Consider the following 13,612-nt stretch of genomic DNA (forward strand, 5'->3'; position numbering starts at 1 on the left):
ACTTCTAACCCATTAAAAGTGACTTAGAATGTGGACTGTCGATTTTTTGCCAATAATTTGTAAATCACTTTTGATGAATTTAGAAGTTTTAGATTGAGCTAATTTTTTGTGAGCATGATCTTCTCATCATAGTGACTATCCTCACAAAAAATCAACTCAATCAAAAACCTCTAACCCATATTTAGAAATACCATTGTTTTTACATATGTTTTTACATTTGTCCCATGAACCGCCCCCTATAAGTAGAGGATAGGTAGATAGGAAATTTTTGTTCTTCTCCCTTCCCGAACCATTCCAGCTTCCGACACCAATGTCTTCTTTTATTTTTATTTTCATGTTTGCAGTCCTTCCTGGGCTCTTATCGTTCATATATGTCCTACGCTCACTGAAACCCAAAGATCCTAGAAATGGTCATCCGCTACCTCCTGGGCCCTGGGCATGGCCTGTTCTTGGCAACCTTCACATGCTTGGCACTCTCCCTCACCACACCCTCTATAGCCTGTCCAAGAAGTACGGTCCGATCATGTACATTCGACTCGGAATCGTTCCAACCATTGTTGTCTCGTCCCCAAAAGTAGCCGAGTCGTTCCTCAAGACCCACGACATCATCTTTGCTAATCGACCCAAAGCTCAATCCTCTGAGTACATGTCTTATGGAACCAAAGGCATGGGTTTGGCCCCATATGGACCTTATTGGAGAAATATTCGCAAATTGTGCACCATTCACCTTTTAAGTAAATCGAAGAATGATTCATTCAGGTCGATGAGAGGAGAGGAGGTAGACCATCTTGTGGAGTTGCTGAAGGGTGTGACTGAGGATCGTAGGATTGTTGATGTTAGTGCTAAAGTGGGATTGGTAATCGAGGAGATCACTTACAAGATGGTCCTTGGGATGACCAGTAAGGATAGGTTCAATTTCAAACCAGTGATCGAAGAGGCAATGAGGATGACGGGAGCTTTCAATCTGGCTGATTATGTCCCTTATATTGGGGCACTTGACCTTCAGGTACAATTTCTTCTCTTAGATTATGATGTAGTATCAATAAGATGTATTTTCTTAGATTAAGACTAGATGAAATCATGAAATAGTAAGGATTACAGTTTCAATTTTGAATCACTCGAAACTTGGTCGAGTTTAGTTCTATTGGATTTAGACGTGACTCAACCCATAATTAACTCAATGAAATCGGCTTGGGATTTATATGTATCCCAATAATACATATCCCTATGGTACCTATGCCTAGAAAAAAAGTTCAGACCATTTAATTTCATGTTTTCACCACTATTGTAGTGTCATCTGTTCTTTCACGAGTCATTGGATCCTAAAAAAATTGAATAATGATTTTCTAAGTAGAAAGTCTTCATTCGGTCAATACTTGGCTGAAGAGGGCATGGACACAGAATCGTAAATCTTTTCCTCGGGATACACAACTGCACGTCTTTCTAGTTAGCCAAGTATTGATCCAATGAAGACTTTCTTAGTTAGAAAATCAGCACTACAAAAAAATTGCTCACCGAGCTCATATAAACCTTTGATCCACCAACAACATTTATCTAGGTATATTTTTAATTTACAAAAGTACCCCTTGTTAGTTACAAAACTACCCTTGTATACTTGACGTGGCAAGCACTGATGAGTCCATGCGCATGTGAGCGAAAAATGACTCTTGGATCCTCAAACATTTTTATTTATATCAATTATTAATATAGTCTCAGGGAAGATTACAATTCTCTCCATCATTTAGCTTATATGAAAGTCCTAGCTATCATATTCAATGGTGTAAAACCAAGCTACAACGGTTGTAGGATTAATAATTCTATTGCTCTAATTTGTCAGGTTTGAATATTAGATGGTATTTTCTTATAAACAAGTATAGTTTATAGTATATTAATAACAAGGACATTTAGCCTAAAAATTCCATAGGTTTATGATAAGTGTAATGATTTTCAAACTCAACTCTGACCGACTAACTAAAAAACTCACTGACCTGGCATGTGCAAGAACGGTAGATTTTTCCTTTGGGATACACAACTGCACATGTTTCATGGTAATGGGAAAAAAGATCCACCTTTTTTTAATACTCAAAATAGGGTTATTTGCTATAGTAACTCATGTTTTTGGATAGAAATACCATCACTTACAATTTCTCTAATAAACCCTTAAAAATAATATTTTAAATTGTAACTACCTCCCTCTCAACATGTTATACCATCAAAATAGAAAGAGTTATGTCTCTCCACTAAAACCTATCAAAAAGTCATTGAAGTTCACCAAATAGGCTATAGATTTGAGGAACAAAAGTGACCTTGTAGCTTTTCTTTATTTATTTCATTTTCTAAAATCATTTATATATTCTTATAATAGTGATATATTTCTCGTTCATAGTTATAAAAATGAAAAATGGTAGCAAAAAAAATTGATTTCACAATTTTTTTACAATTTTGTTCATAAAATTTACCCAATATTGAACCTAGGCGTTAGAATGTATTATAGTGTCGAGACTCAATGATACCTATAGTCAAACCTCGCGGCCACTTCACGATCTTGTGCCAATTCTAGTTTTGAACTACCATGGACTTGTTTCATAGCTTTCAACTGAGCGGCAGACCCAACATGACTAATAGATGAGCTCACATTAATAGCTCAGTTCATGTAAGTTGAAGGTTATAAACATGTAAGAGTTAGGTAAAAAAATAATGTGAATTGAGGTAGTGAGAGTGAGTGAGAGTACTTTGCTGGCTTTACAAAGGTTCGATTTGGCTTGATGCCAATAGAAGTTCTGTAAGTGAAAAATGTCCACAGTGTCAAACCTTAACAATAGGTACCGTTGAGCCTCGACCCTATAATACATTCCGGCTTTGAGGTTCGACATTAAGTAACTTTTATGAACAAAACCTTAAATATTCCTTGAAATAAAAATAACAATTATTACTATTTTCCATTTAGATAATTATGGACAAGAAATGTATCAAGATTATAAGAATATATAAATGATTTTAAAAAATGATAGAAATAAAGGAGAAATTGATTGTCTTCGGTGAAAATCTTTAATAGATCAAGAATCGAAAACGAGTGTGCGTAAATCTACAAAGGTCATTATGATTCTTCAAATCTAGAGCCTATTTGGTAGAGAATGGATCTCTCACCCACTGTCTCTATGGTATAAAATGTTAAGGGGGAGGAAGTTATAATTTAGAAGATTATTTTTTAAGAGTTTACTAGAGAAATTATAGGTGAGGGTATTTTCATCCAAAAACATGAGTTACTGTAGCAAATAGACTTATTTTGAGTATTAAAAAAAATGGTCATTTTTGGCCATTGCCAGAAACCTATGGAAGTTTTAAGCTAAATGTCCTAATAAAAAATATCTTTTTGTATATTTTCCACGAAAATAATATAAATAAACAAATAAATTCATCAGTTTTCCTTTTCAATCTGATTCGGCCAAGTTGACTTGATGAGTTGATTATGTCATGTTCGAACCGAGCTATCTTGAAATCCAAGCAAGTTGACTCTACTTGATTGGTTTTAAAACTAAAAATAACAAGTATTGTTAGCAATTCTCTGAAGAGTTCGTGAATAATAATATCCGAATTTTTCAAATGGCACACAAAATGATTAAAACTTCCTACCAATTCAACTTGTTGGAAAAATTAGCGATTTTTTTACTTTTTAAAATTTTTTTTTCTCGAATTAAGGAAATCAATAAAAAAAAATTGTAAAGAGGAGTAGAATAGTAGTAACCCTTATTTTTTTTATAACTTTTTTTCTATCTCAATTTCACATGGTAATATATTCATTATTCTCCCTCTATGGTTCAAGGCTTTACCATTATACAATCGCTAACCAGTGTTCGATAAGATATCAACTTTTATGTCTATTCTTTGTTTTCGTCCCTAGATTTTTTTGAAAAAGAGTTTTAAAAGCTTAGTTAAGTAAGAGAGTATGTGTTTTGCATTTATGATTTGTGCCACAGTTAACTCATAAAAAAATTCATCTACTCTTCGTTTTAAATTCATTCTATTTTATTTTAGACTGAAGATTAAAATGTCTGATAAATATGTATCCAAGCATGTTTATTTATTTATTTTTATTTGAAGAACTTTATAAGGTTTAAATATTTGAAAAACATATGTATAACTAGTATCAAGCATACTTTACATGTAGGAGACTTATATAAGATTTCAATTGTTTTCTTGTGATTATGTGCAAAAGATTTGTTTCTTATCTTAAGTCGATCATAATCATATAGCTCATCAATCTATCAATGAAAATGAACAGTATTTAAATGTTAAAGGTCTTGATTTGCTAAAGGGTGAATTCAAATAAGAACGCTAATGGTGATGGTTTTGAAACACAACATACAAAGATAACAAACCTTGAAATGATTGGGAGTTTCTTGAATATGTGGATATGGTGTGATGAAGATTTTTTTGTTTTTGTTTTTGTTTTTGATGATGAGCTTCTGGACGCGTAGACCCGACTAGCAGGGGCAAGGCAATCGGTCTCTTAGAGCACCATACTTGTGAAAAAGTTTTCTTGAGTGTTGAAATAGAATTATATCGTATTGGCTTTTATTTAACTAAACAAATTTATAGAATATTCAATTGAGTTTTAAATTTCTTTCAAAAGAGATGTATGGTGTGTAAAAATGAATCAAAAGGTTCATTGTATCTAGTCCAAATTTAAATTCATGAACCTAAGTTAATGGACTTAGGTGCATTGATCAAGGTTCATGACATTTATGTTGGTTTATAAATCAAATTTCATTCATTAATTATAGATGAATGAATTTAGAGATGAACTTAAGGTTGGAAGGTATTTTGAGACATGTATTTAATAAATACATGTACAATGCACCTTAATTGAAAGGATTTGTGGGATATGTATTAATTAATTGTGATATATTTCTCCAAACTCATCTCCACCATTACATAAACCCCTAACCCCATTAGTTTTCGTATCTCACTCATTTCTCATATCTCTCAATTTTTTCTTTCAAAAATCAATTTTCACTCCACTCTTTGTGAGAACTTTTCTTTTTTCTTCTTTTTTATTTTGGGTATCCTAAAAATGTGAGGTAGAAGTTCCTATCAAGTAATGCAAACTTGTAGAGAAACAGGATCAAATCTAGGCTAGGTTGAATCCTTGAAATAGTGTGCACAAACAGGAGGCTTAGACTATCTTAAAGAAGCATTTACATGCCTCTTAGTCAAGTTGATTTGATCAAAACTTCTAATTCTTTATTAGTTTCTTATAAAGAAATTAAGTTCTATGCTTGATTTCTTATATATCAGAATTACCACTCTCATATGCTTCGTTTTTTTTTTGTTCCTGTTCTCCATCTTTGTGGCCGAATTCTTAAATGGATTATTGGATGTATATTGTAAATCATACCTGAATTAATCCCTTAATGATTTTTTTGTTGTACACCGAATTGCTAAGTATAATACCCGAATCTCAATTCTCAAAATACCAAAATTACCCCCTATGACCTTCAATACATATGAGTGTACGATACACCTATGGTGATTATAAGACATTTATCACTATGTGGCTTTTGATTTGGATTTTAATTTCTTGCTCTGAATTAGAATCTAGAATTCAATGCATTGTTTGGTTTGGAGTATGCATCAATATTTTGCATAATCAGTAATAGAAAAACGTGGAGATCAATCACAAAAGGTTCTGAAGTAGTTTCTCCTATTTTTTGCACATAATCCGTTTGTGTTAATTTTGTACTTAAGCCCTTGCTTGGAACTTGCAAGTTTTAAATAATAATAATAATTATTATTATTGGAAATTAATAAGAAACAGCTTCTATGCCTTAAGTCTTCAGCGTCTTGCAAAAGACCTTTGATTTTTTATTTTTATTTTGTCCCTTAATATCATCTTCAGCTCTGTAATAAATATTTTCTCTCATTTTCAACCTCAACATGTGATTAAATAAAATTTCTGTAAGATTAATTTTCAGGAATAGCGGTAACCAAACGAGATTCTAATATTAGATTGTAAAATTGGGTTTTAGAAAGTGTAGTCAAATGAATTCTGAAAATTACTTCCCATAATATGAATATGACAATCCATAATGAGATTTAGGAATCAAGATCTACAATAGGAATCAACCCCCCTCCCCCCTCCACCCGCCAAGTTATATATCATTCTTTATTTTGAATGTTTTTCTAATGAAAATCTTTATAACAAGTGAATATATGTGATTGACTGTAGGGATTGACTCGGCGCATGAAGGCTATTAGCAAGGTCATGGATGGAATGCTAGAGAAGATCATCGATGAGCATGCACGAGATACAGAAGGAAAAGAACACCACAAGGACTTCGTGCATGTAATGTTATCCTTAATGGAATCTAATGAAGAACAACTGGATCGAGACAACATCAAGGCAATCATCTTGGATATGCTCGCAGGAGCGATGGACACATCAACTACTGCCATCGAATGGGCCTTATCAGAACTCCTAAGGCACCCAAAAGTGATGAAAAAAGTCCAACAAGAGTTAGCAAGTGTGATTGGGTTAGGTCGTATGGTAGAGGAAACAGATTTGGCGAACTTGGAGTACTTGGAAATGGTGGTGAAGGAAACATTGAGACTTCATCCAGTGGCACCATTGCTCCTTCCTCATGAGTCTACAGAAGACATAATGATCAACGGATTCTATGTGCCGAAGAAGTCTCGGTTGATCATAAATGCTTGGGCAATCGGAAGAGACCCTGATGTGTGGTCGGATAATGCCGAAGATTTCATTCCAGAGAGGTTCAATGGTAAGAATATAGATGTTAGAGGAAATGATTTCGAACTGATACCATTCGGGTCAGGAAGAAGAGGATGCCCCGGATTGGAATTGGGACTGACGACTGTTAGATTAGTCGTTGCTCAGTTGGTGCATTGCTTTGATTGGGAGCTTCCAGATGGTGTGTCTCCTAGTGAGCTGGATATGAAAGAGAAGTTTGGACTTACGGTGCAAAGAGCTACTCATTTACATGCTATACCAACTTATCGCTTACACGTCATCAATGGTTGAAGTAAGTATTTATGGGAAAAAGACATGTTTTCTTGGGATTCTGTTTCTTTTTGTTGGAAATTTGTAGGACTATCATCCCATATGCTAGCTGAACTAATAGATATTTGGAGAATTCCCATGTGTCAAGACTTAAAATGAGTACAAACCAAATCACAAACTAATCGATGAATACAATAAAGGTTTGACACCATGCAACATATGATCCTGTTCGAACTTCACCCAATGTCGAATGATAACTATCTTGTCTAGGCAGTTCAACATCTCAATTTTCAACGACATCAATGATAACCTTGTATGTATCTTTCGAAAGAGATTTTCCATTAATCATTTGAAGCTCATTCCCAATATAAGCTCTTCCACAAACAACACAATGTTTACACCAAGATAACATTTGCATGGTCTCCATTAAATTGAAAGGTTGATCGGGTGGGATGGAAACTGAAGTTGAGGTAGTCCATTGCAGATGTGCTTCCTTGGATTCTTGGAACCACCCTCTGTTGTAATACAAAGTAAATCATTTTGAAAGATTAACAATAAATGAATGAAAATAACTCTTCGTCTCATACTTATTTGTACATCTAGTAGTTTTCATTGTTAGATAGAAAACCAATGCATATAATTCTTACAGTAATGAAGTAGTTGTATTTACCTGCATTTTCTGAATTTCCATGTTCTTCCTCAACCATGGCAACAACAATTCTTTTTCTCAAATATAATATGGAAAAATCAGACGGTACTTTTGAAGTGTCCTCCACTTTAGCCACCCAACTCTATAAAAGGAAAATGATTTTTCAATACAAATTGAACTACTGAAAAGAAAAGGTACAATATTTAGATGAGACAATGCCCGAGTAGATTACATTCTTTATCTTGTCTCGCTTGGTATGCATCCCTAAACAAAAGTAACCTTATAGTATTTGCAAAGCCCTGACAAGCAACCCTAGTTGACAACAATAGATGTTTATCATTTGTCATTGTGATAGCAGTGAAACCAGAAACTTAAGAATATTGCACAATCTTTCAAATGGAATGCTGCCACAAATGACAATATTAGAGCAAATCAAATTCTAAGAGTATTAATAATAATATTCACTTGTAAAAATTATTTTACAATGATCAAAAATTTAAAACCACTTTAACAAAATCAAAATGGGGTGGCAATAAAACTCACAACAATATGCAGGGAGAATCTTAAAAGAGGTGGTATAAAAGCACAAATAATCTGCATTTAAGCTTAACCTCTTAAATGAAGATCAGAGGCGTGACTCTTTTCCATTCTTACTTACTTTTATGATTCTGCAAAACATTGTCAGATAATTTCCTAATTACTATCTAACAAGTATTGGTCTCAATAAAAGTATTAAATTGTATTTAAGATCACAAATTATTGATGGCTAAGATTGTCTAATCAGATTGATTTTTCATTCACGAGATCTATTAGGTGCAAAATGTTCATTACGTTTAGTGCAGAAACTATATAATATAAAATTATTTCTTAGGTTGAAATGCCTCATCTTTAACTATACAACAAACAATTACCGCAGTATGGACTAGAAATTTAGTGAAAAAAAAACTAAATTGCACAAGGAGAAAAAGAAGAAACACATTAGCTGGTATTTGTAATCCTGGTAAGAAACAGTAAACAATATCAAATGTTCACATCATCTTGAGGGTGCTTAAAAATTTAGGTACCTCAGGCACAACATAATTTGGAGTTCCACGTGTTGTATCAAGAAGTCCAACTCCCTGCGTACAAATATGATAAAAAACAACATTAAGGAATGCTCGGGTAAATAGTATAACTTTCTGGTGTAGCATAGTGTGTTATAAAAGGTAACCGTGCTTACTTGTTGAGGCAATGCATTGACTACAAAATCAGAAATTTTCAATTTTCCTTGGAAATCAAGGAGAAGATCTTCAGGCTACAAAAAGATTAAAAATATAAAAAAGCATAGGTAGAACAAATATCATGGCCTAGAAAAGAGCTGAAACCTCCCTTTCAAATATAATGCCTTCAAATTGTGGATCTGATCCTTATATTGGTATAGGACCATCGAAAGGGCTAACAAAACTAGTATTGATCATGTCAACCATTGGTAGCCTTGTGCATCATGTCTTTAATTTCTGTTTCAAGTGTATCAAAGGAATTGTGTGTAAAAGCATATATTAAAGTATTCAAGTGGTTCTGATCCCTGTTTTTGTGTAGGACCATATGAGGGTTAACAGAACTACTACTGTGGAAGCCATTGATCATATGTATGATTGGTATTTTCATGTTCGCATTATATTTGTCATTAAATTTGTGTTTCAGACCATGTGATACCCATACGACCATAAAAATACATTCCAATTATCCATGTCTAGAATAAATTTAATAAATGAAAAAAAATAAATATTACTGTTAAGGTTTTAAAAATTAGACCATGCTTTTGGTTCTCAACTTAGTGTGACCAATTCATGTTAAGTGTAAAGACTTTATATTATGAAGATTCTTGATTTTACAATAGAAGGATTATATCTGTCAATAAAATTGAAATCTACCACTGTTAAGGTTGTAAAATGAAGTTTAACAAAAGCTAGTTGATATAGAACGGCAAGCCATCACATTTGTTTTACATCACAAAGTAGGAGTTATGTTCTAAAACCCCATAGAAGGATCATGATCACTAAAAAATGCAATGATGTTTCCAAAATTCAAATGCTTTCTAATGTGATAGATGTCTTGAATCTAATTGGTGGTTTGCTCACCATTATTGTTCGCAGGGGTAATTACGGCATTTTGGATTGCGAGTATGTATATGCACATCCATGAAAGCAGGCACACTGCCAAACCATGCAAATCTTGTTGTGTTTTATGCTCATTTATTTATTTTTCTAGCCATAAAGACAATTGAACTATACCTGAGAAACCCTTTAAAGGCATAATAAATATGAAATTTCTTTGGAAGGACTAACCTGTGAGTCCAGTGGATTTACTTATCGATACATGAACGGCAAATATGGCTTCCACATTCTCTAAAGCCCCATCTTTGTTCATTTTCTTGGTACTAATACGAGTGTCTTCTGCTGGTTGAAAGATCAGTATAACCAGTCCCTGAAAAAACAGCTAGAAAGGTAAGCATATTTAATCTTGTGTTTTACCAAAAATGGAAAACAATTTTTATTAAAAAAGTTAAGGAAGAAGAAGAAATGGATGGGAATCTAAAGATCATTATACTAAAAAATAAACGAGGATGGGAAGCCTTTTCTATACTATCAAATATCTGGCTTGTCAATGATGCTTTCCATTACATAACGAAATCATACTAAACATAAATCCCAAAGGGCTTAATACATGAAGCTTTTAATACTTCAAGTTCAATATAAACAAAATTATAGCAATCTTTTGTCAAGTTGTTTAACCACTAAGCTTAAATTCAGATCTTTGAATAAAGTTTCGGAAAATTTTATTTTCCTTATTGTTCAGATATAACTAGAAAACAGAAACAATAACCATTAAGTAAGAAATTACTGTATAATTTTCTAAACCCTCAAAATAGATTTTAACTTTCAAAGGCAATCAAAATCTATTAGCCAAAGAACCTACTCAGAAGTTCTTAAAAGAATAACTGTCATACCTCAACAACCAATGAAAACCAGATCCAAAGCTTGTAGAAATAACCAATCGGCAAAACCCTTTAAAACCTATTGATCCAAAACTCCAAGATGAACTCTAACCCTGTATATAGAGCAAACCTGAATCTATGATGCTTTACCTCTATCTTTGTATGACCAAATAGATGGGATCTACACACAATTGTCTAAGGTAGGGGACGGCTACCACTTCCCTCTTTAAAGAGTTTGCATTTCCAATTCCACCCCATCACCAAATTGGAAAGAACTCTAGGAAGGTAAGAACTCTATTCCATTTAGGAAACCACAACAACCTATTCGATGGAAATTTCTTTTAATGCAAGAAAATATTTTCAACTTGATCCTTAATGTCTTTAGCCAATAACAATTCAATCCCTTTAAAAACTAGTATTTAATTGGACCACAAAAGAATATTTTAATTTAAAAAAAATTCAAAATAATAAATAGTTTTGATTAAAATTCCAACAATCTCTCACTTAGTCCAATAAATATATATATATATAAAAGATTGAGTGGCTACTCTTAGTTTTAGAAAATCATTGGCTAAGACAATTAGTTACTACCTTAACTTTTACCTAATCTTAATGACAATGCCAATAGTGGATCATGAATACTTTAGCACTCCTTGGAGTCGGCACCAAGATAGTGGTCACAAAACTAGAACATCAATGAATTGAGAATTTATCTTCACAGTAGTTTTAAAGAGTATCGAGAGATAATGTACACTCCTCATGCAATCACTAATGTACATTATCTAAATTCGTCAAACTTCACATATTGAATGTATCACTCTGAATATTACAACAATCGCCATGTGAAAGCATCAACATCCTATCAGAATGAGGGTTTTGACAATGCATTGCCCAAGTGCATCTACCCCGAGCTATCCTCATGAATACTTTAACCGTATTCCCACGACAAAACTTTATCCTCATTACATATGCACAAGATGTATATATATCTACCATGGTATAACAACGATGTTAGTTATAAAGAGCACTATGTAAAATTTTATTATTAATAACTAAATTGAAAGTAATAATCTCAAATAAAACATCAATAAAGACAAGATAAGCCATTTAAGCTACATAGCTAAAAGACTCCAAGAGTCCCATGGGACTAACATGCTCTTTCAATACTTTAGGCAGAACTCCTTTAGTAAGAGGGTATGCAATCATTTGGTCTGTAGACACATGCGATACTTCAATAATGCCCTCTTGAACCTTCTCACACACTAGACGATACTTGATGTCTATGCGCTTGTTGTTTTTAGTAGTTCATTCGTTCTTCACAAACTTGGTCATAGCTTCATTGTCGCAAAAAATAACCAGTGGCGTGTGGATAATATCCACAATGCCTAATTCCATAATGAAGTTCCTTAACCACATAACCTGTCAAACAACTTCATAGCAATTGATATACTCAGCATACATGGTGGAATCTACCATGATTGACTACTTGGAGCTTCTCCAAGAAACTGCCCTACAAGAGAGTGCAAAATATATCTAGAAGTAGACTTCTGAGTATTAGAACATCTAACAAAATCTGAGTTTGAATAACAGACTACTTTAAGCTCGCTTGGCCTCTTAAAGACCAACATAAAATCTTTTGTCCTCTGTACGTATCTAAGTACCTTCTTCATTGCTTTCTAATGATCGATCTTAGGATTTTTCTAATATTTGCCAAGCATTCCAACAACATAGTTGATATCTGGTTGGATGCAAATCATTGCATACATCAGACTTCTAGCCGCTGAAGCATGTATTTTTGAATCCACCTAGTCTCTCACAATTTTGTTCTTGGGGTACTGTTTCTCACTAAAATTGTCACCTTTGACCACTAGGGCCTCACCAAGTGCACAAGACTGCATGTGAAATCTCTTGAGAACTTTTTCAAGATAAGTTTTTTAGGACAAACCCAGTAACCTAACAGAACGTTCCCTATGAATTTTGAACCCCATGACATAATTGGCGTTGCCCATGTCCTCCATGTCAAAACTCGACAATAGAAAATATTTCGTATCATAAAGCAGGTGAATATCATTGTTGGCAAATAGGATATTATCCACAAAAAGGACAAGCATCACAAATCTGCTCCCACTGACCTTGAGGTAAATGCATTTATCCACCACATTTTCTTTGAACCCATGCTTGACAACAACTTGATCAAACTTCAAGTACTACCGCCTAGAGGCTTGCTTTAGTCCATATATAGAATTCTTCAAACTGCATACCACGTGTTCCTTACCTTGGATTGCGAAAGTGTCAAGCTGTGCCATATAAATATCCTCCTTAAGGTCACTATTAAGGAAAGTTGTCTTCATATCCATTTGGTGCAGCTCTAAATCATAATGGGCAACTATGGCGAGAATAATTCTTAAAGAATCCTTAGATGAGATGAGAGAAAAAGTCTCTGAAAAATCAATTCATGGCTTCTACTTGAAACCTTTTGCAACCAACCTTGCCTTTAAACCTTTCAATTTTTCCTTCTGATTCTCTCATTGTCTTGAAAATCAACTTGTAGTCAATAACCTTACGATTCTTTGGAAGAACTGCAAGTTCTCATACATGATTTCTTTCCATAAATTGCAACTCCTCTCTTATGGCCTCTTGCCAGTGTTAAGATTTATTGCTTTCCATGGCTTCTGCAAATGACGAAGGATCATCTACATCTAGATTTCTCAATTCATCTTCTTGTAAATATAATTCATAATCAGTTACAATTGCGGACCTGTACTCTCTAGAGGATCTCCGCAAAGAGATAGGTTCCAAAACAGGAAATATTGTTTGTGGATGAATTGGTTATATACTAGTGCTGCGTTTGGAACAGTCGTGTGAAGGCTAAATTTATCCGAACACATTTCTATTGATGGAACTTCAGTGTTTGGTAACATTAATAAGTCTTTTTTACTTGTCGATTCATTCAACAAAATCAGCC

General features: G+C 33.7%; 1 protein-coding gene and 1 long non-coding RNA gene across 5 annotated transcripts; one reads left to right on the forward strand and one right to left on the reverse strand.

Moving 5' to 3' along the window:
* The first annotated feature begins 251 nt into the window (after positions 1-251).
* LOC147401505 (cytochrome P450 CYP736A12-like) lies at positions 252-9,962 on the forward strand. 4 transcript variants are annotated; one of them, XR_015178539.1, is made up of 4 exons: positions 252-1,006; positions 6,230-7,043; positions 9,249-9,298; positions 9,806-9,957. XR_015178539.1 is itself a non-coding variant. In XM_086442816.1 (3 exons), the coding sequence occupies exons 1-2, from the start codon at positions 311-313 to the stop codon at positions 7,040-7,042; spliced, it is 1,509 nt and encodes a 502-aa protein (XP_086298942.1). In that variant the 5' UTR covers positions 252-310; the 3' UTR covers position 7,043; positions 9,806-9,962. The 4 variants fall into 4 exon arrangements, 3 of the variants coding, with proteins under 3 accessions (XP_086298942.1, XP_086298941.1, XP_086298940.1); XM_086442816.1 differs by lacking the exon at positions 9,249-9,298 and having other exon boundaries at positions 9,806-9,962; XM_086442815.1 differs by lacking the exon at positions 9,806-9,957 and having other exon boundaries at positions 9,249-9,386.
* On the reverse strand, positions 7,388-10,936 carry LOC147401506 (uncharacterized). Its single transcript, XR_015178540.1, has 6 exons — positions 10,660-10,936; positions 9,998-10,136; positions 8,735-8,788; positions 7,903-7,982; positions 7,692-7,812; positions 7,388-7,536 (listed from the first exon to the last, which is right to left on the reverse strand). It is a non-coding gene; the product is annotated as an uncharacterized LOC147401506 (long non-coding RNA).
* Positions 10,937-13,612: the final 2,676 nt, after the last annotated feature.

This window comes from Akebia trifoliata, chromosome 5 (genome assembly GCF_017979445.1).
Source record: "Akebia trifoliata isolate Shusen 1 chromosome 5, ASM1797944v1, whole genome shotgun sequence".
NCBI classification, from domain to species: Eukaryota; Viridiplantae; Streptophyta; class Magnoliopsida; order Ranunculales; family Lardizabalaceae; genus Akebia; species Akebia trifoliata.